The sequence below is a fragment of the Tyto alba genome, unplaced genomic scaffold (assembly GCF_018691265.1).
Source record: "Tyto alba isolate M040663 unplaced genomic scaffold, T.alba_DEE_v4.0 Super-Scaffold_20000042, whole genome shotgun sequence".
Lineage (NCBI taxonomy): Eukaryota > Metazoa > Chordata > Aves > Strigiformes > Tytonidae > Tyto > Tyto alba.
Window position 1 is genome coordinate 1134325 of NW_024881293.1, and position 13531 is coordinate 1147855.

General features: G+C 45.8%; 1 protein-coding gene across 17 annotated transcripts in view; it reads left to right on the forward strand.

Moving 5' to 3' along the window:
• The first annotated feature begins 370 nt into the window (after positions 1–370).
• EIF4G3 (eukaryotic translation initiation factor 4 gamma 3) overlaps positions 371–13531 on the forward strand; it is a 148708-nt gene continuing 135547 nt past the window's right edge. For 12 of the 17 annotated variants that reach the window (XM_042794455.1, XM_042794463.1, XM_042794458.1 and 9 more), the window contains exon 1: positions 371–1006. In XM_042794455.1, the coding sequence (XP_042650389.1) occupies positions 807–1006 (200 nt within the window). In that variant the 5' untranslated portion in view covers positions 371–806. The remainder of the gene's footprint in view (positions 1007–13531) is intronic. The other 5 variants (XM_042794473.1, XM_042794475.1, XM_042794474.1 and 2 more) reach the window with 2 other exon arrangements.

A 13531-nucleotide genomic window follows, 5' to 3' on the forward strand; every position in this document is an offset into this window, starting at 1 on the left:
CCCTGACAGCCGAGGACCGCTTCCTCACAGCCGAGCGTTGCCGAAGTCTCTCCGGGCCAAGCCGAAAGCGCCCGAAGCCGCGGCCCCGCCGCTCCCGAGAGGCTCCGAAGAGGCCCGAGCGCCTCCCGCCTGGGCGGGAATCCCTCCTCCGAGCCCGTCCGAAGCTTCCCGAACTCCCACACGGCCTCGGTCCCCGGAAAGAGCCGAAGTTTCCCGAGCGCGGGGGTCACGGGAGGTGCCGGGCTGAGTGGGGAGGGACGGGGGGGGGGAGCAGGGGGAGGAGGACGCGTGCGCCCGCGAAGGTCTCCGGAAGAAGCCGAGCTTTCCCGAGCGCCGCTCGCCAGCGAGCGGCTCCGGAAAGAGCCGAAGGTTGCCGAGCGCCGGTGGGCCGAGCGGCTCCGGAGCGGCCCGAAGGCGCCCGAGCGTCCGTCCTGCCGGACTGCTGGAGGCGGCCGCAGCGCCATGTTTGATGCTCCGCTACTTCAGTGAGGAAAATCCGCCGGCATCGCCCGAGAGCCGTCACCGCGAAGGGCTCCGCTGCCCCCGGGGAGGGGGACCGAGACCCCCCGCCGCCGGCGGCTCATGAGCAGCGCGGCCTGAGCCGCCTCCCCCCCTCCCCTCCCCGCCGGCCCCTCTCCCGTCCCCTCCCCGCGCCGAGCCCTCCGGGAGGCGCGTTGTCACGGAGACCGGCGCCGGTGCCGGCCCGCCGCGCTGCCCCGGCCGCCGCACCGGCCCCCGGCCCGCACCCCGGCTCCCCCCCGGCCCCGGCCCCGCTCCCCGCCGGGGGGTGGTGGCTCCGCTTGGCGATGAGTTTACCGCAGAAGGCGGCTTTGAAACCCGGCGCGGCGGCGGCGGCGGGGACCGGCCCCGGGAGCGGGGCGGCGGCGGCGGCGGCGGCGGCGGCGGCAGCGGCGGGGCCGCCTCCCCCCCCGGCTCCCCCTCACCCGGCGGCGGCGCCGGCGCCTCACCCCAACATCAGGGCCTTGCCGCCCCAGCCGCCCCAGCAGTATCCTTTGCCCCGGGGGGGGGTTTGGGGGGGCGACACCCCCTTCCCCACAGCGAGCGGGTCCCGGGGGGGGGGGTGGGGTGCGGAGAGGGGCCGCGGGGGTCCCCTCAGTCCTGGGGGGGGGGGGGCTGTGGGGAGGGGGGGGTGGCGGTTGGGGGCTCCCCGCTGCTTTTTGTGTGTTTGTGTTTATGTGTGTGTGTGTGTGTGTGCCACCCTCCACCCCCCCCCCCCAAGTGCAAAGTGGGGGGCTGCACCTGCTGGGGTGGTGTGAGGAAAAGGGGGTGCCTCCCCCCCTCCCCTGCTGATGGGCTGCTTTGGGGGTTACCACCTTCACCCGGGGAAGGCAGAGGGTCCCCCAGCCCCCTTCCTCCCCCCCCCCCCCCCCGAGAGCAGCAGTGACCCCCAAGGGTAAACTTTTAATTATAAATCCCTCCTCAGTTTTGCCTCCAGTCCTGCCCAGGTAAGTGCTTTGGTTTTGTTGTTTTTTTCCAGGAGAATTTAAACCCAGGTTTTTCCAGCCGGGGCCAATTTTCATGTGATTTTATTTATTTATTTATTTTATTTATTTATTTTCTTACTCGGCTGTTGGAAATAAATCTCAGGTGGAATGTCGCGCCGCCGAGCAGCTTTCTCTGCGAGGCCACGCGTGACGGGGAGGAGAAGGCTCCCACTCAAAAAATCCCACCGCCCGAAATGGCCACTGCTACAAAGAGAGGCCGGCGGTGGCTGCGAATGTTTTTTAAAGGTCTTCGGTCCTCTGCTGCGACTAGGCCCCAAGTCAGGAGGTAAATACTGCAGGGATCAGCAGGAAAGTGGGGTGGCTGGCCTGCCTGCCTGGTTGAGGTTTTGTTTCCAGCGTCAGATAGCATCAAACTGGCTTTTCTGTCCCCCCTCCCCTGAAGTTGGGGGGAGTGTGAAGTGAAAAACAGTGAAATACCGCCTTGCTGTGTGATCTGGGAATGGTGTGGTGTGCTGTGCAGGGGACAGTCAGGAGTGTGTTTTGCTCTTTACTGGTGGCAGTGACTTAGGTTTTAATGTGGAAGTGCAGGGTGCTTTGCTTTTTTTTTTTTTTTTTTTTTTTGCCGAGAGCTGTTTCAGCTGTGTGGTGATGTGTGTGCTCTTCAAGAAATGTGTTCCCTGTGTATAAGCATTTTATTGCTCTCACTTTCATTTTTGAGGTGGGAAAACCAAGCCCTTTTATAATCAGTTTAGATCCATTGTTTTCTTGAGCTTCCGGCAAGAATCATTCTTGCCATGACAACAAATACGTTTCTTAAATCATGAGACTGTTGACGTTACAGATTTGTTTGGGTCAAGTGAAAAACCTCTGAAGACTTCAGAGTGCTGCGGAGGGACGTACTCTGCTGGGTGTTTCTGGCTAGCTTGTGCTATTCTGTAATTCCAGCGGGTGCTTTATTTAGGAAAAAAGTGTGAAGGTGCTGTCATTACAAAGTCAGTGGGGTGGTGGTAAGTAAAAAACTGTTGCTCAGGGGAAATTTCGCTCGGTTTTGAGTGATGTGCCAAGTGGGAACGCCGGCCAGCGTGCACATAGAGTCTGTGCTCAGCTGATTTTACCAGCACGGTGCTGGTTTGTCTGGAAAGAGTCTTTTTTTAATGGGGAACGTGATGCTTGGGTGCCTTGACAGTTGAAGGGCTGAGGTTTGCCTGGCTGTGGGATCAGGAGTGTGCTGGTCTTTCCAAAGCACTTTTACTTTCAAGTAATCATTAAAAGAAGCGTGGAGGGACTTGAATACTTCTCTGGGGTTGTTGAAGGAGAGCTTGGTGGTGGTTTGCAAGAGCAGCTGTGCTGTTGTATCTAAGACAGGACACCGTTGCTTTTGGTTGAGTTTGAGCACGTGTGGGAAATGAAGCTTGGGCTTACCTCTGAGCGCAGCCTAAAAATAAAAAGCCTTGGAAGGAATGGGCCAGAGGCTGAAGGAGCTGGGGAGGGTGTGGCAGGGTGTCCCATGGCGGGACCCGGCTGCACACCTAGAGAAGAGGTATAGAGGAATGGAGAAGCATTAGGTAGATATGACAAGCTGATGTTATCAAGGTGGGGAGGTTAAAATGATATATTCTAATATTTATTTAGAGCCATGCCTGTTGTGAAAACATACCGTGTTTGACCAATACCGCTCCTGAACTTTTAAACTACTAATCTGTCCTTGTCATATATACAGACGCTGTGTTTTTGATACATTTTGGGTGAACTGTATTCACGTGTCCTGGCTGGCTTTTTCCTCTGCCAAAACTTGTGTGTGCTTCCAGGTAGTAAACAAAAGCTGTTACCTTTTCTAAGCGCTGCTGCAAAAGTGAGGCTTGGGGAGCACAGTTCATCTGTGATTTACTGGAGTGCAGGGGGTCATCTGAGTTCAGCCTTATTTTTAGCTCCGTTTTTTTTTTTTGTTTTGTTGCTGTTGTTGTTTTTTTTTTTTTTTTTTTTTTTTCTGTTTTGATACAACTATGGAGGCAGCGTTACCCTACAGCAGATAAAGTACAGCTGCAGGTTTCTTCTGGCAACTTGGGAGTGAGCAGAGCACTGCAAGGTCTCCTCATGGCAGTGTGAGGGTTTATTTGTTTATGTGAAGGATTATTTTATGTTAATAGGTAGATTGAGGCTCTGACTTGGGCTTTTTAAACTAGAACAGCTTCGGTATGGTGAACTTTATGTCTCTGGAAATATGTGAGGTTTTAGTACTTAATACATCCTGAAATTAAACAGTTATCTGTATAACAGAATTGGGTGAGAGAAAACTGTACAGGTAAAAGGATTGCTTACTGCATTTTTAGAAAGTGTTAGCGAGGGAAAAGAAAAATACAGGGGGAAGAAAAAAAATATTTCTTGAAGGAAAGTGAAGTTAGAGAGTGATGAACATGAAGAACAGAAATGTTTTGATGGGAGTTTCATTCTGTTACATGCTGAATAGGAAGTTATTGAAGCTGATGTAAGACAGAGCTTTAAGAAATTTCTTTAACATGGTGACTTCAAGAAGTTAAATTTTCTGTGTAAAAGTAAGTTGGGATAATTTGTGGCTCTGGTAGTGGTGAGTATTCAGTCAAACCTGATTTCAGACAGAAATTGTGCTCAAAAGTTGTCAGTGTTGAAAAATCCTCCAGTTTCATTCTGACCCTTATATGGGGGGGATGGACAAGGGAGGGTGTAACCGTGTCACTGAAATGACACACAGAGAGATATATAAAAAAAAAAAAAACCCAACCTGATCTGCCCACCTTTGCTTTTGACTTTCAGACCGCTTCCCAGGAACAAATTTTGGATGAAATCAATTGTTCTGTAGCAACTCTTCTTCCATAAAAATGTAAAATAATGAAGATACACTCTGGGCTGCAAGGTTACAGTAGACCTTTGTGCTTTTAACTTGATGGTACTTCAGATACCTGTTCAATGACACCATGTTTCTTTACTCTCCCTCATGCTCCCACTTTTTGTGTGGAGTATTTTTTGTGTGTGTTATATTAAGATGCTCTTTAAAAAGTCCACACGCTGTGAATAAATTTTGTGGATCAATATAATCAGGTTGCCAGTGTCTTCACAGCCCCAGCCCAGACATGGACAAACATTGCACTGTAAAGGACAAACAGATTGATTTATGTTAAACTTGGGTAACATTGCATGTCTGCTGGCTCTTCAGGGTTAATTTATCGCTGTACCTTGGAGCCAAATTAGAGCCATCTTGGGCTGGTGTCAGTAGGTTTTTGTTTTCTTTTCCAAACTTCCTTGCATTTGGAGGGAGTTCAGCTTCCTGATTGTTGATGATCTTTGTGCAGGCACCAGTAAACTTGACCTTAATATATCACTGTAGCTGTTTCAGTGTGGGGTTGGGTATCTCTGGATGGGGTATTTTTCAGGTTATTGCAGTGGGGCAGTCGTGGCAGGTTCAGGATGGGTTTCAATTTAAAATTTTTATTTTCTTCCTCCACTTGAATTCCGTTTCTGAGAAGTGGAGAGGAAGGGTCAGTGTTTGGGGGAATTTTTGTGTGAAGTACATCATTGCTGCACATGGAAATGTGTTTTGCTAATGTTGCCTCCGTAATTGAGTGTGTGCTCTAGTTTTTGAGTTACTTTAGCTAACTGTGCTGTAGTCCCTTTCAGAAAGCAGTGTGCTGGTTCCTGCTCTGTTGGGTGGCATCTTCTGGATGCGAGGAGCTTCCCAAAAGCCCAGGAGAATGGCAAGAAATACAGGATTGCTTTCAGGAATGTAAGAGACCCTGTGTGAAGTCAGGGTGAGTTTCTGGCAGTGCTTACCTGGTGTTCGGATGTGGGCCAGGTTGTGCTGTTGGAGTAGGCCTGTGCTGGTAACCTTCTAGTTAAATTAAGACTGTTGTGTGTGTGTGGGGGCTTTTCTGTCTTCTCTTAGTGAGCAAAGAGTTGAACCGGAAAGGAAAGTGCCCAAGAATCTCTCTGAGAAGAGCTTCTTCAGTGTGTGCTGAAGGATCAGAGCCTCTGGTTTGCTGTGATACCCTCTGGAAGTTTGGAGCCAACGCCATTTTCCTTCACTGCTTATTTCCCTTAGGAGTGGCTTTTTTTCCAGAGTATGTGATGCAGCGTCTCTCTGGGCTCTCTGGGGTTTATCTGTTGATGACTTTGAAGGTGAGGACCTGGGGATTAGAAAGCTGTTTGGGCATAAAAGTCAGCTTGAAGAGTGTGATTGTGGGGTTTGTGGAAAGCACTGTTCGTCTCTGCCTCGGGTGGATCAGCTCTGGCTTCTGGGTGGCGCTGACACTGAAGTGGAGCTGAAACAGGAGCACGGCTGGAAGTCCTCTTCTAGATGCCAGTGACATCCGCTTGCAAGGAAGGGTGTTCAGAGCATTCCGGTCATGAAAGGGAAAGAGTGGTGAGAGGTGGGAGGGAGATGAGGAACTGGACTGAGATCAGAGGTATTCCTTGCTCTATGTTTTTTTTGAGTTCAGGAGTGAATTTTCTGAAGTCGTGGCTGGGTGAAGGGGGGGAAAAAAGGGGCAGTGGTGTTGCCTGAGAAGTGTTTCGATGTTAGAAGTGTGTGAAGCTGCAGAGAGTGTACATCTTGGGAGGGTATGAGGCAGGAGAGAAGCTTCTGAAAACACGGAGACTTTCCCTGCCGCTCCGTGGTAGTGGCCCTTCTGCAGGGGAGGAACAGGCACGAGTTTGTGAGCATATTGCCAAAAAATTAAGTGCTTTTAGACCTCTCTGCCATCTCCCTTGTTGATGTTCCCCAGCCTTGGCACATCTTAGCATTTTTTTAAGCCGAAATATCTTTAATTTATTTAATGACAAAAGCTAATCATGTTATAGTGCAGATACGTCACTTTACCAGCTTTGTAAGATTCTTGTGGTGAAATGTTTTGGAGAAAACCATTTTTCCAAAAATGTAATTTCACATAGCTTATTTTCTCCTCATATCTGAAGACATGATTGTATATGTTCTCTGGCAGAAGTCTGCAGGAAAAGTTTACTTTAGCCATTTAAATATATATGTATTTAATGTGCAGTACTGATTTTGGAACACAGTTTGTGTTTTTATCTATGGTAAGAAGTCACTGAGAGGATAATAGGAGACTTAGAACAAATAACTTCCCTTTTAGACGTTAGGCTGTAGAAGGATTTTCATCTGTGTGTATGGGTTTTGTCCATCATCTTAGGGCTGAAAGGCTTTTTCATGTTGTTAGCAAATGTTGGGATGTGTTGAGCTAGTGCACTTGTTCCATTTTTGTTTCGTAGTAAAAGTTAGCAGTGAGTATCTTTCTTTCGAAGTCGTAGGTAACCTATATTTTTTTTTTTTTCTTCCTAATCCAGCAATTTCAGGACTAGTCAACTGTCAAGTTTAGTTGTGTGTAAATCCACTAATATGATTAGAGTTGCTGGAATTTTTACTCTGGGGAATTACAGATGGGTAGTATCACTGTTTTACAGGCATTTCTTTAGTACAAAACTTTATCTGTGACTTGAATATGTCTGCTAGCCGTTGCAAAAGCTTTTCTGAAATGAATGGGGAAGAGAAAACTGGTGTTTGTTATATGGCATGAAGATGTGGGTGGAGGAGTTGTGCGCCCCATGGTCTGGAGAAACTGGAGGAACTAATTTTTCTTTTTTAAGGGAATATAGTTGATGTGACTTCTCATAGCACTGTGTTTTACATTTGGTGGCAATTTCAAGAACTTCTATGTACAGCTTTCTTTTCCAAACCGTGGACTTCATTTTGCCTCCCAAATAGGAAATGATGATGTGGAACAGCTGGAAGAAGAAAATAGAATGGGTTCTTAAAAAAGAAAAGGATCAAAGGGAGGAGAGCAAAATAAGCTTTTAGGCTAGTGAAATTTTCTAGTACATGTTATTCTTATGTTTTATTATATATGTTTGGAAGATGTCCCAGAACGCGCTCTCCGTTTTCTTAGTAGGTGGTGGCACGCTGTTGCTGATGGGACTTGAGTCAAATTGCTGCTGGGCATGTAACTAGGTTAATGGGACAGCATTTTTTTCCTTCCTGAAAGGAAAATGACGCGTTCCCTATTCCGATTGTACCTTAAGAATTGTTTTTACCTTTGTTTGCTGTGTAGTCATCTGAGGTGGAGAGAAAAGGACAAGTTCCCCCACACCAAGATTGTATCAGGTTTAAATCAATTCTGCTACCAAAAATAATACGTTTCTGTTGTTGGTTGTAACACCTTGTGTGTCCTTTATCTGGATGAGAGTTAAAATATTTATAGAGTTTTAAATGTGTCTGAAGAAAAGCAAAGTGGCTTCTAAAGCGTGCATCTTGTAAGAAAAACTTATCCAGTCCTCGACCGATACCAGCAGTGTTCTCCAAAACAGTCAGTAAAGTGTTGAAATGGGTTAGGACTTGTCGAGATGCATGGAGCAGCTGCATCTTTCCAAGTGGTTGAGCTCAGCAGGAATGAGACTCTCTCGATGGGAATAACTCTGTAAAAGTCGCAGTCACAAAAACCATCCTGGCTTTTTTACCTGTGGAGTGGACTTCATGTGATACATCCTCAGAGTCATAGGAAAAGAAATCTTGCTGCCAATATTTGAGTTTGCTCTCGATGCTGTGAAAACACCAAGCAAGGAAGAGTTAATGCAATTAAAGATCTTAAGTAACACAGATTTTTCCTGAGTTTGAAAAGCTTTTGGGAGGTGAAAACTAAGAAACACTGCATCAACTCTATCTTTCTCCAGTTGCCAGAAAATGATTGTGTATCTGTTTGTGTTTTAGTTTGATTTATATGTGAGAGTGACTGTGTGTGAGGTACCAAATTAATAAGAGTAGTCCAATTTAAATGTCTGTGTTGCCAGTGGATTTTGAAAATCCATTTGAACTAATGCTATGACTGCGGTAATGGTGATCTGAAAAAGAGATTTCCCTCTTTTATATGTTATTAAGAAGTCATGGAAGTTACTGTGCCTTGAAACTGGCATTTTTCTGGGCTTATTTTGTTCTTTCGTTGAAACATAAAAATGACAGAAGCATTCAGTCTTTTCAGTCTAAGCAGGAGATTCTTCCTACAAGCATCAAAGGGAAAGATTTTTTTTTTTAGTGATACTACTTACAGCTTTGTTTTTTTAGTCAACCACTGTCTTTGAAAGGCTCCTAATGTCCTGAAAAAAGGATGTGTCTGTAAAAAAAAAATCGTCCATTTCCACCAAGTGGCGAGACTTAGCCCTTCTGTCCTTGGACGACCGCGGTATCTACTGCAGAACCATCAAGTCTGATGTGAGATTCAGAATGAAATCAGGTCTGAAAATTTTTTGGAAGTCTTGAATTCTTGTTTGTGGTGATGTACAGGGTACTTTAGGCTTGACACTTGTCACTTTGTTTTGCAGTATAGCTGATGAATTGGACAGACCCCCTATCTGTATTATATTTGAAAGGGAACTCGGCAGGGTACATTAGCTGGGGGTGGGTAACCAATGCCACTTCTTTGGGAGGGAAGTCAAGAACTGAAATCAAAAAGCATTTAAAGCATGTTTGTTGTGACTTTTAATGTGAAATTCATGGTGCATCTCAGACTCTGGAGTATGGTGGGAAAGGGATCTCAGCAGTTGGCGATTCATGCCCAGTTTTGGCATGGCCGAGTTGGTGTGGAAGGCTCTTCTAGGTGTCCTGTTTTTTGAGCTGGTGAGACATCTTCTGAGTTCAACTTGCTGTAGAATATAAAGCTAGCTTCAGTTTGTGACACCCTTTCTCACCAGTGTTCAAACAGATATAAATACTAGTTACTGGACAGCCTCTTTTCAAATACTTTGCTTTTCTGGGCTCTGTGTTTTGTATTTTAGATTTGTGAAATGCAAATAATTCAGCTGTCAACCTGTCTGTGCAACTTGGGTTTTATGTTTTCCTTCAGCGTTGTGTTTTAAAGTAGATTTCAAAGTGCTTTTATGTCTGTCTCTTCAAAGGAAAAAAAGATCTAATTTTTGTTGATATGCAAATACTGCAAAGTGTAATTTTCGATGAGCTTAAGCTGTTCATCTTAATTATATTGATTAAACTTCTAAAACACTTTTTTAATTAAGAAAAAAGTTCATCTGCACAAATAAAGTACTCTATGTTTAAATATTTGGTTTTGAGCTTGTGCACCAAGTTTGTCTTGAAATGATTCCCATTTTCCCCGCCAAAAAACTTAACATTTTGTTACACTGTCGGTGGCAGCAGTACCTGGTATTGCAGACATTCACCGAAACAATTGTTGCCGGCACTTGGCACAGTGCCCATCGCTCCTTGCAGAAGCCAAAGCACACTTTATCCACTCAGGCTGACATTAAGATCATTAAATAAATGAATGAATTGTACTGTCACCAAATTCCCATTCTGGCAGCCGAAGAACATGTGAATTTTATAGCTGAGACCTCTGTCCAGAATGTCTTATTGAATGGCTTGGATGTCAGGAGTGGGAACAGTCAGCAAAAAGCTTTCTAGTAAAATGTGTGTTCCTTAATGAGAATTACGGTGTGGAGTGGTGTAAAAGCCTGAATTACTAGACATCTGATCATCCAAGATGTGTATTAATCAATCTGTGAAGGGCGTGTGGAAAGAAACTGCAGCACAGCAATAAAACAGGGAGCAGAAGAGAACTGATGAGGGGTGGAGAGCTGTTTCCCCATCGGCAACGCAGGTCTGTCTTGCTGTTTGAAAGGAGTTTGTTGGGGGAAGAATGCAGCCCCCATTCTGGGGGGAAGTGTTGAAAGCAGGGAGAACTCTTGGTCTCCATCAAGGAATTTGAGGTTTTGCTGGTTGAGCTAAAATGCTAAAAGATCACTCAGGGTTTGGAAGATCTTGGAGAAGGCTGCTGAACTTCCACCTCCAGGAGGAGAAGGTTGAAAATACTTCTTCAAAGGAGCAGAGTTCACTCGTCAGGGTTGGGTTGCTTTTCCTTGTGGTCTATCTCCATCCTCATTTTTATTATGTTGCACTGAGGATGGTGTTTTTGCTAGGAATAGGGGGCATAAAAGACCTGTAGCGTCCACACTTGCTGCAGATGGGTCAAAAATGTCTCTGAATTGCAAAGGAAAAAGTGGAAGTGTGTTTTGACCAAACAGTTTGGCGAACCCTGTAACTGTGTATCTGCAGGCCGAATCTGCAGCCCCAAATAATATCAGGGTTGCTCTGCACTAGGGAGAACTTGAAATGCTTCATTCAGTCCATTCCTGTTCTGAAGGCATTTAAGACCGTGTTCAGTGCTTTCAAACTGGAGCACATGCTTTCCTTAGTTGTCGCTTCCTCCCCTTCCCATACCTTAGTGTTTGTTTTGATTACAGTTAATTTGATAAAAGGCTGCTAAAATAGCACTAGTAACCAGTGCAGTCCTTGGTGCATGTTTATTTGTGTTTTAACAGGTGATTTAACAGTCCTCATTGCCATGGTGGTGATGAAAGCCAAGTGGTTGGGTAAGGTTTGTAGATGCCAAAGTTCATAATCTTTGAAGACCTGCTATGAATACAGCGATACTGCAGTTTCTGCACAGTCTGAAATCAGCAAAATTGGGGTTTTATGCTAATGAGAGGAGCGGTCCTGCTGGCTGTGGTGCCCAGAGTGTCCCATCCGTGCAGAAAGTCTCGAGCAACCAGAAGGCAGGGACAGGTGCTGAAACTCCCTTTTCTTTCCCATCTGGGATAGCACATCAGGTACATCTTCACCGACTTCTACCTGCATGTTGGTTCAGCTGTGTAGAATTCCTTCAGAAGCCGCTTTGTGCAATGAGGAGAGAGACGAGTGCTTGGAAGTCTTCTGCAATGACCACGTGCAGCAGATGTAGCCTTCCCTCCCTGTTTTACCTCTGTGTTTGTGGCCCAAATTCAACAGGCAGTGCTAATGGAAGTAAAACCAGCATTTCTATAAATGAGAAATGCTGTGAGTCTAATTTACTGCTCTTCTTCAGACTCAGCTGGGATAAATATATTGTTGCTATAACTTTTTCCTCAAGCACCCTGTAGAGGTGTGTGTAAAGTAGGCAATTGAGAGTCCTTATGAGGAAAAATTGAATGTGCGGAGAATTGGACCGAGGAGACCCAGAGCTCCTGTCTAACCTATATCTCTCTGAAGTATGTTTTTTGTGCAGCAGCGAAAGATGCATTGCGCTGTCTTCCCTAGATGCCTGCTTTCTGAGGATTTCATTTTGTATGACATAGGATTTTAACTCAGGAGAAGTCATAAGCTCCGCATGTGGCAAGAGGGTACTTACGATTTCATTTCATTTTGATAAACCGCTGAAATAAAGATTACGGGGGGGAAAGTGTGAGGCGTTACAAAATTAGGAGTCGAAATGAGCATTAACGCTCTTGAGAAGCATCCTTTAGAATTTGCTGCTCAGCTGATGGAAGGACCATCAGTCTGGGTGACAACACTGCTGTCACCGCAGCGCTTCCTGGCAGATTGACCAGCAGAGCGTTACATTTTCCCATGAAGTCACAGCATGAAGTATTAGAGACACGGTAGGAAACGTAACTGAGTGAATGAGACAGTAAACTACTAGGCTGTTTGATATTCATGCTTATCATACAGATAGAAAGCCTGGCTTGGAAATAGATGGTTGCTGCTGTAGGGTCCTGAACCCCCAGGGACGCAAGCAGCGGCTGCCCCTGTAGAGAAGAGGCGTGCGTGGGTTGTAGTCTTGTAAGATATAGTAGCTTATTTGTGGTTTTAGGGTGCAAAGTTTGAGGTAAGTGGGCTGGGGGAGTTCTGTATTAGTGGCATGCATAAGATAAAAATTAGTAAGCAGTGTTTCAGTACATTACAGAAATTTAGACTCTCGGGTGGAAATTGCCACGAATGAGTGCCGTGGTATTGTGTCTGTATTGGGAACTTTTTTTCCAGTCTTGTAACAACATGCCTCCAGATGCAGATAATTGCTGGTGCTAAAGGGAAGCTGGAGACGTACTGTTTTACTTTATGAATTCAGTATGAGGGAAGGTAGATTGTAATACCCACATGGAAGTTCGTTGCAGGCTGTAAGCTGAATAAACGCTGAATAAAAGCTTGGTAACCTTTCTCTGCGATGAGATAGGTTTCCTCCTGGTCTGTCTTCTGTGTGTCTTTTCAGTTATGTCATCTGGCCTTCTTCGCTTGCTCTATTTGGACTTCAATATTCTTAACTGGTTATGTGTTTGCAGGATAAACTGAGTGTAGAAATAACTCTGTGTGTACTAACTGTTCTGATGGGAAAAAAAAAAACAACAAAAAAACAAAACACAAAGCAAACAATCCTAATCTTTGCTTGCTGGCGAGGCTGTTGGGAATAGAGGAGTTACTCTGCCAGCTCAGTGTATTGCCCAGTGTAAGCTGTCCTCCCCCAGTGCGCTGAGAGCGGCTCCGCGCTTCACAACCCAGACCCCGAAGTGTGTTTATCAGGTTACCTCAAAGCAACGCAGGGACAGTGGCTAAGCAGGTCAGAGCCTCTCTGCGAGCCTGCGTGCAGCTGGTATCGGGCCAGAAGCTGCTGTTTCAGCTGCTAATCAGGGGACAGAAGTATGCTAAATTTGGGGATATTTGTTTTCTTTGAAGTGTGATTCAGTTTGTGTGAGATACTGTGTGTTTTGAATATTGTGGTGTGAGTTGTTTTAAGCTCAATGATTGAAATAGAGAAGTATTTTACAATAAATGTTGTATCAGCAGTTTCATTACAGAATGTGAAAGGTAGAAGATGAGTATGGCTTTAGTTCTGCTGTCTTGTCTGTGGCATTTGTTAAAAATACTATTTTTTCTGCCAACCTAGATGTGTGCAGGCATCTGATGCAACCAAAGGTCTGGAGGACAGCCTAACAACCATACCTGTTAGCTTTGGAATAGACCAAAAGTCAAAGTAACTCTGGAAAGGAGTGGGCTGGTATGTGTCGCTTGGCCAAATTGGAGATCAAAACCTTGTTCTCCCATGACTGTCTCCTCCAGATTGCTCCTTGTGATCTCTGTCAAGCTGGCTTGCTTGCAGCCTTGCTTTGTATATTTTTACAGCATTTACTAAGATATTTGCTTAGGCTTGGTCTTGTATAGCTGCTGTTCAGTGTAAGACTGCTACTATTACTTTTTTTTTCCCCTCTTC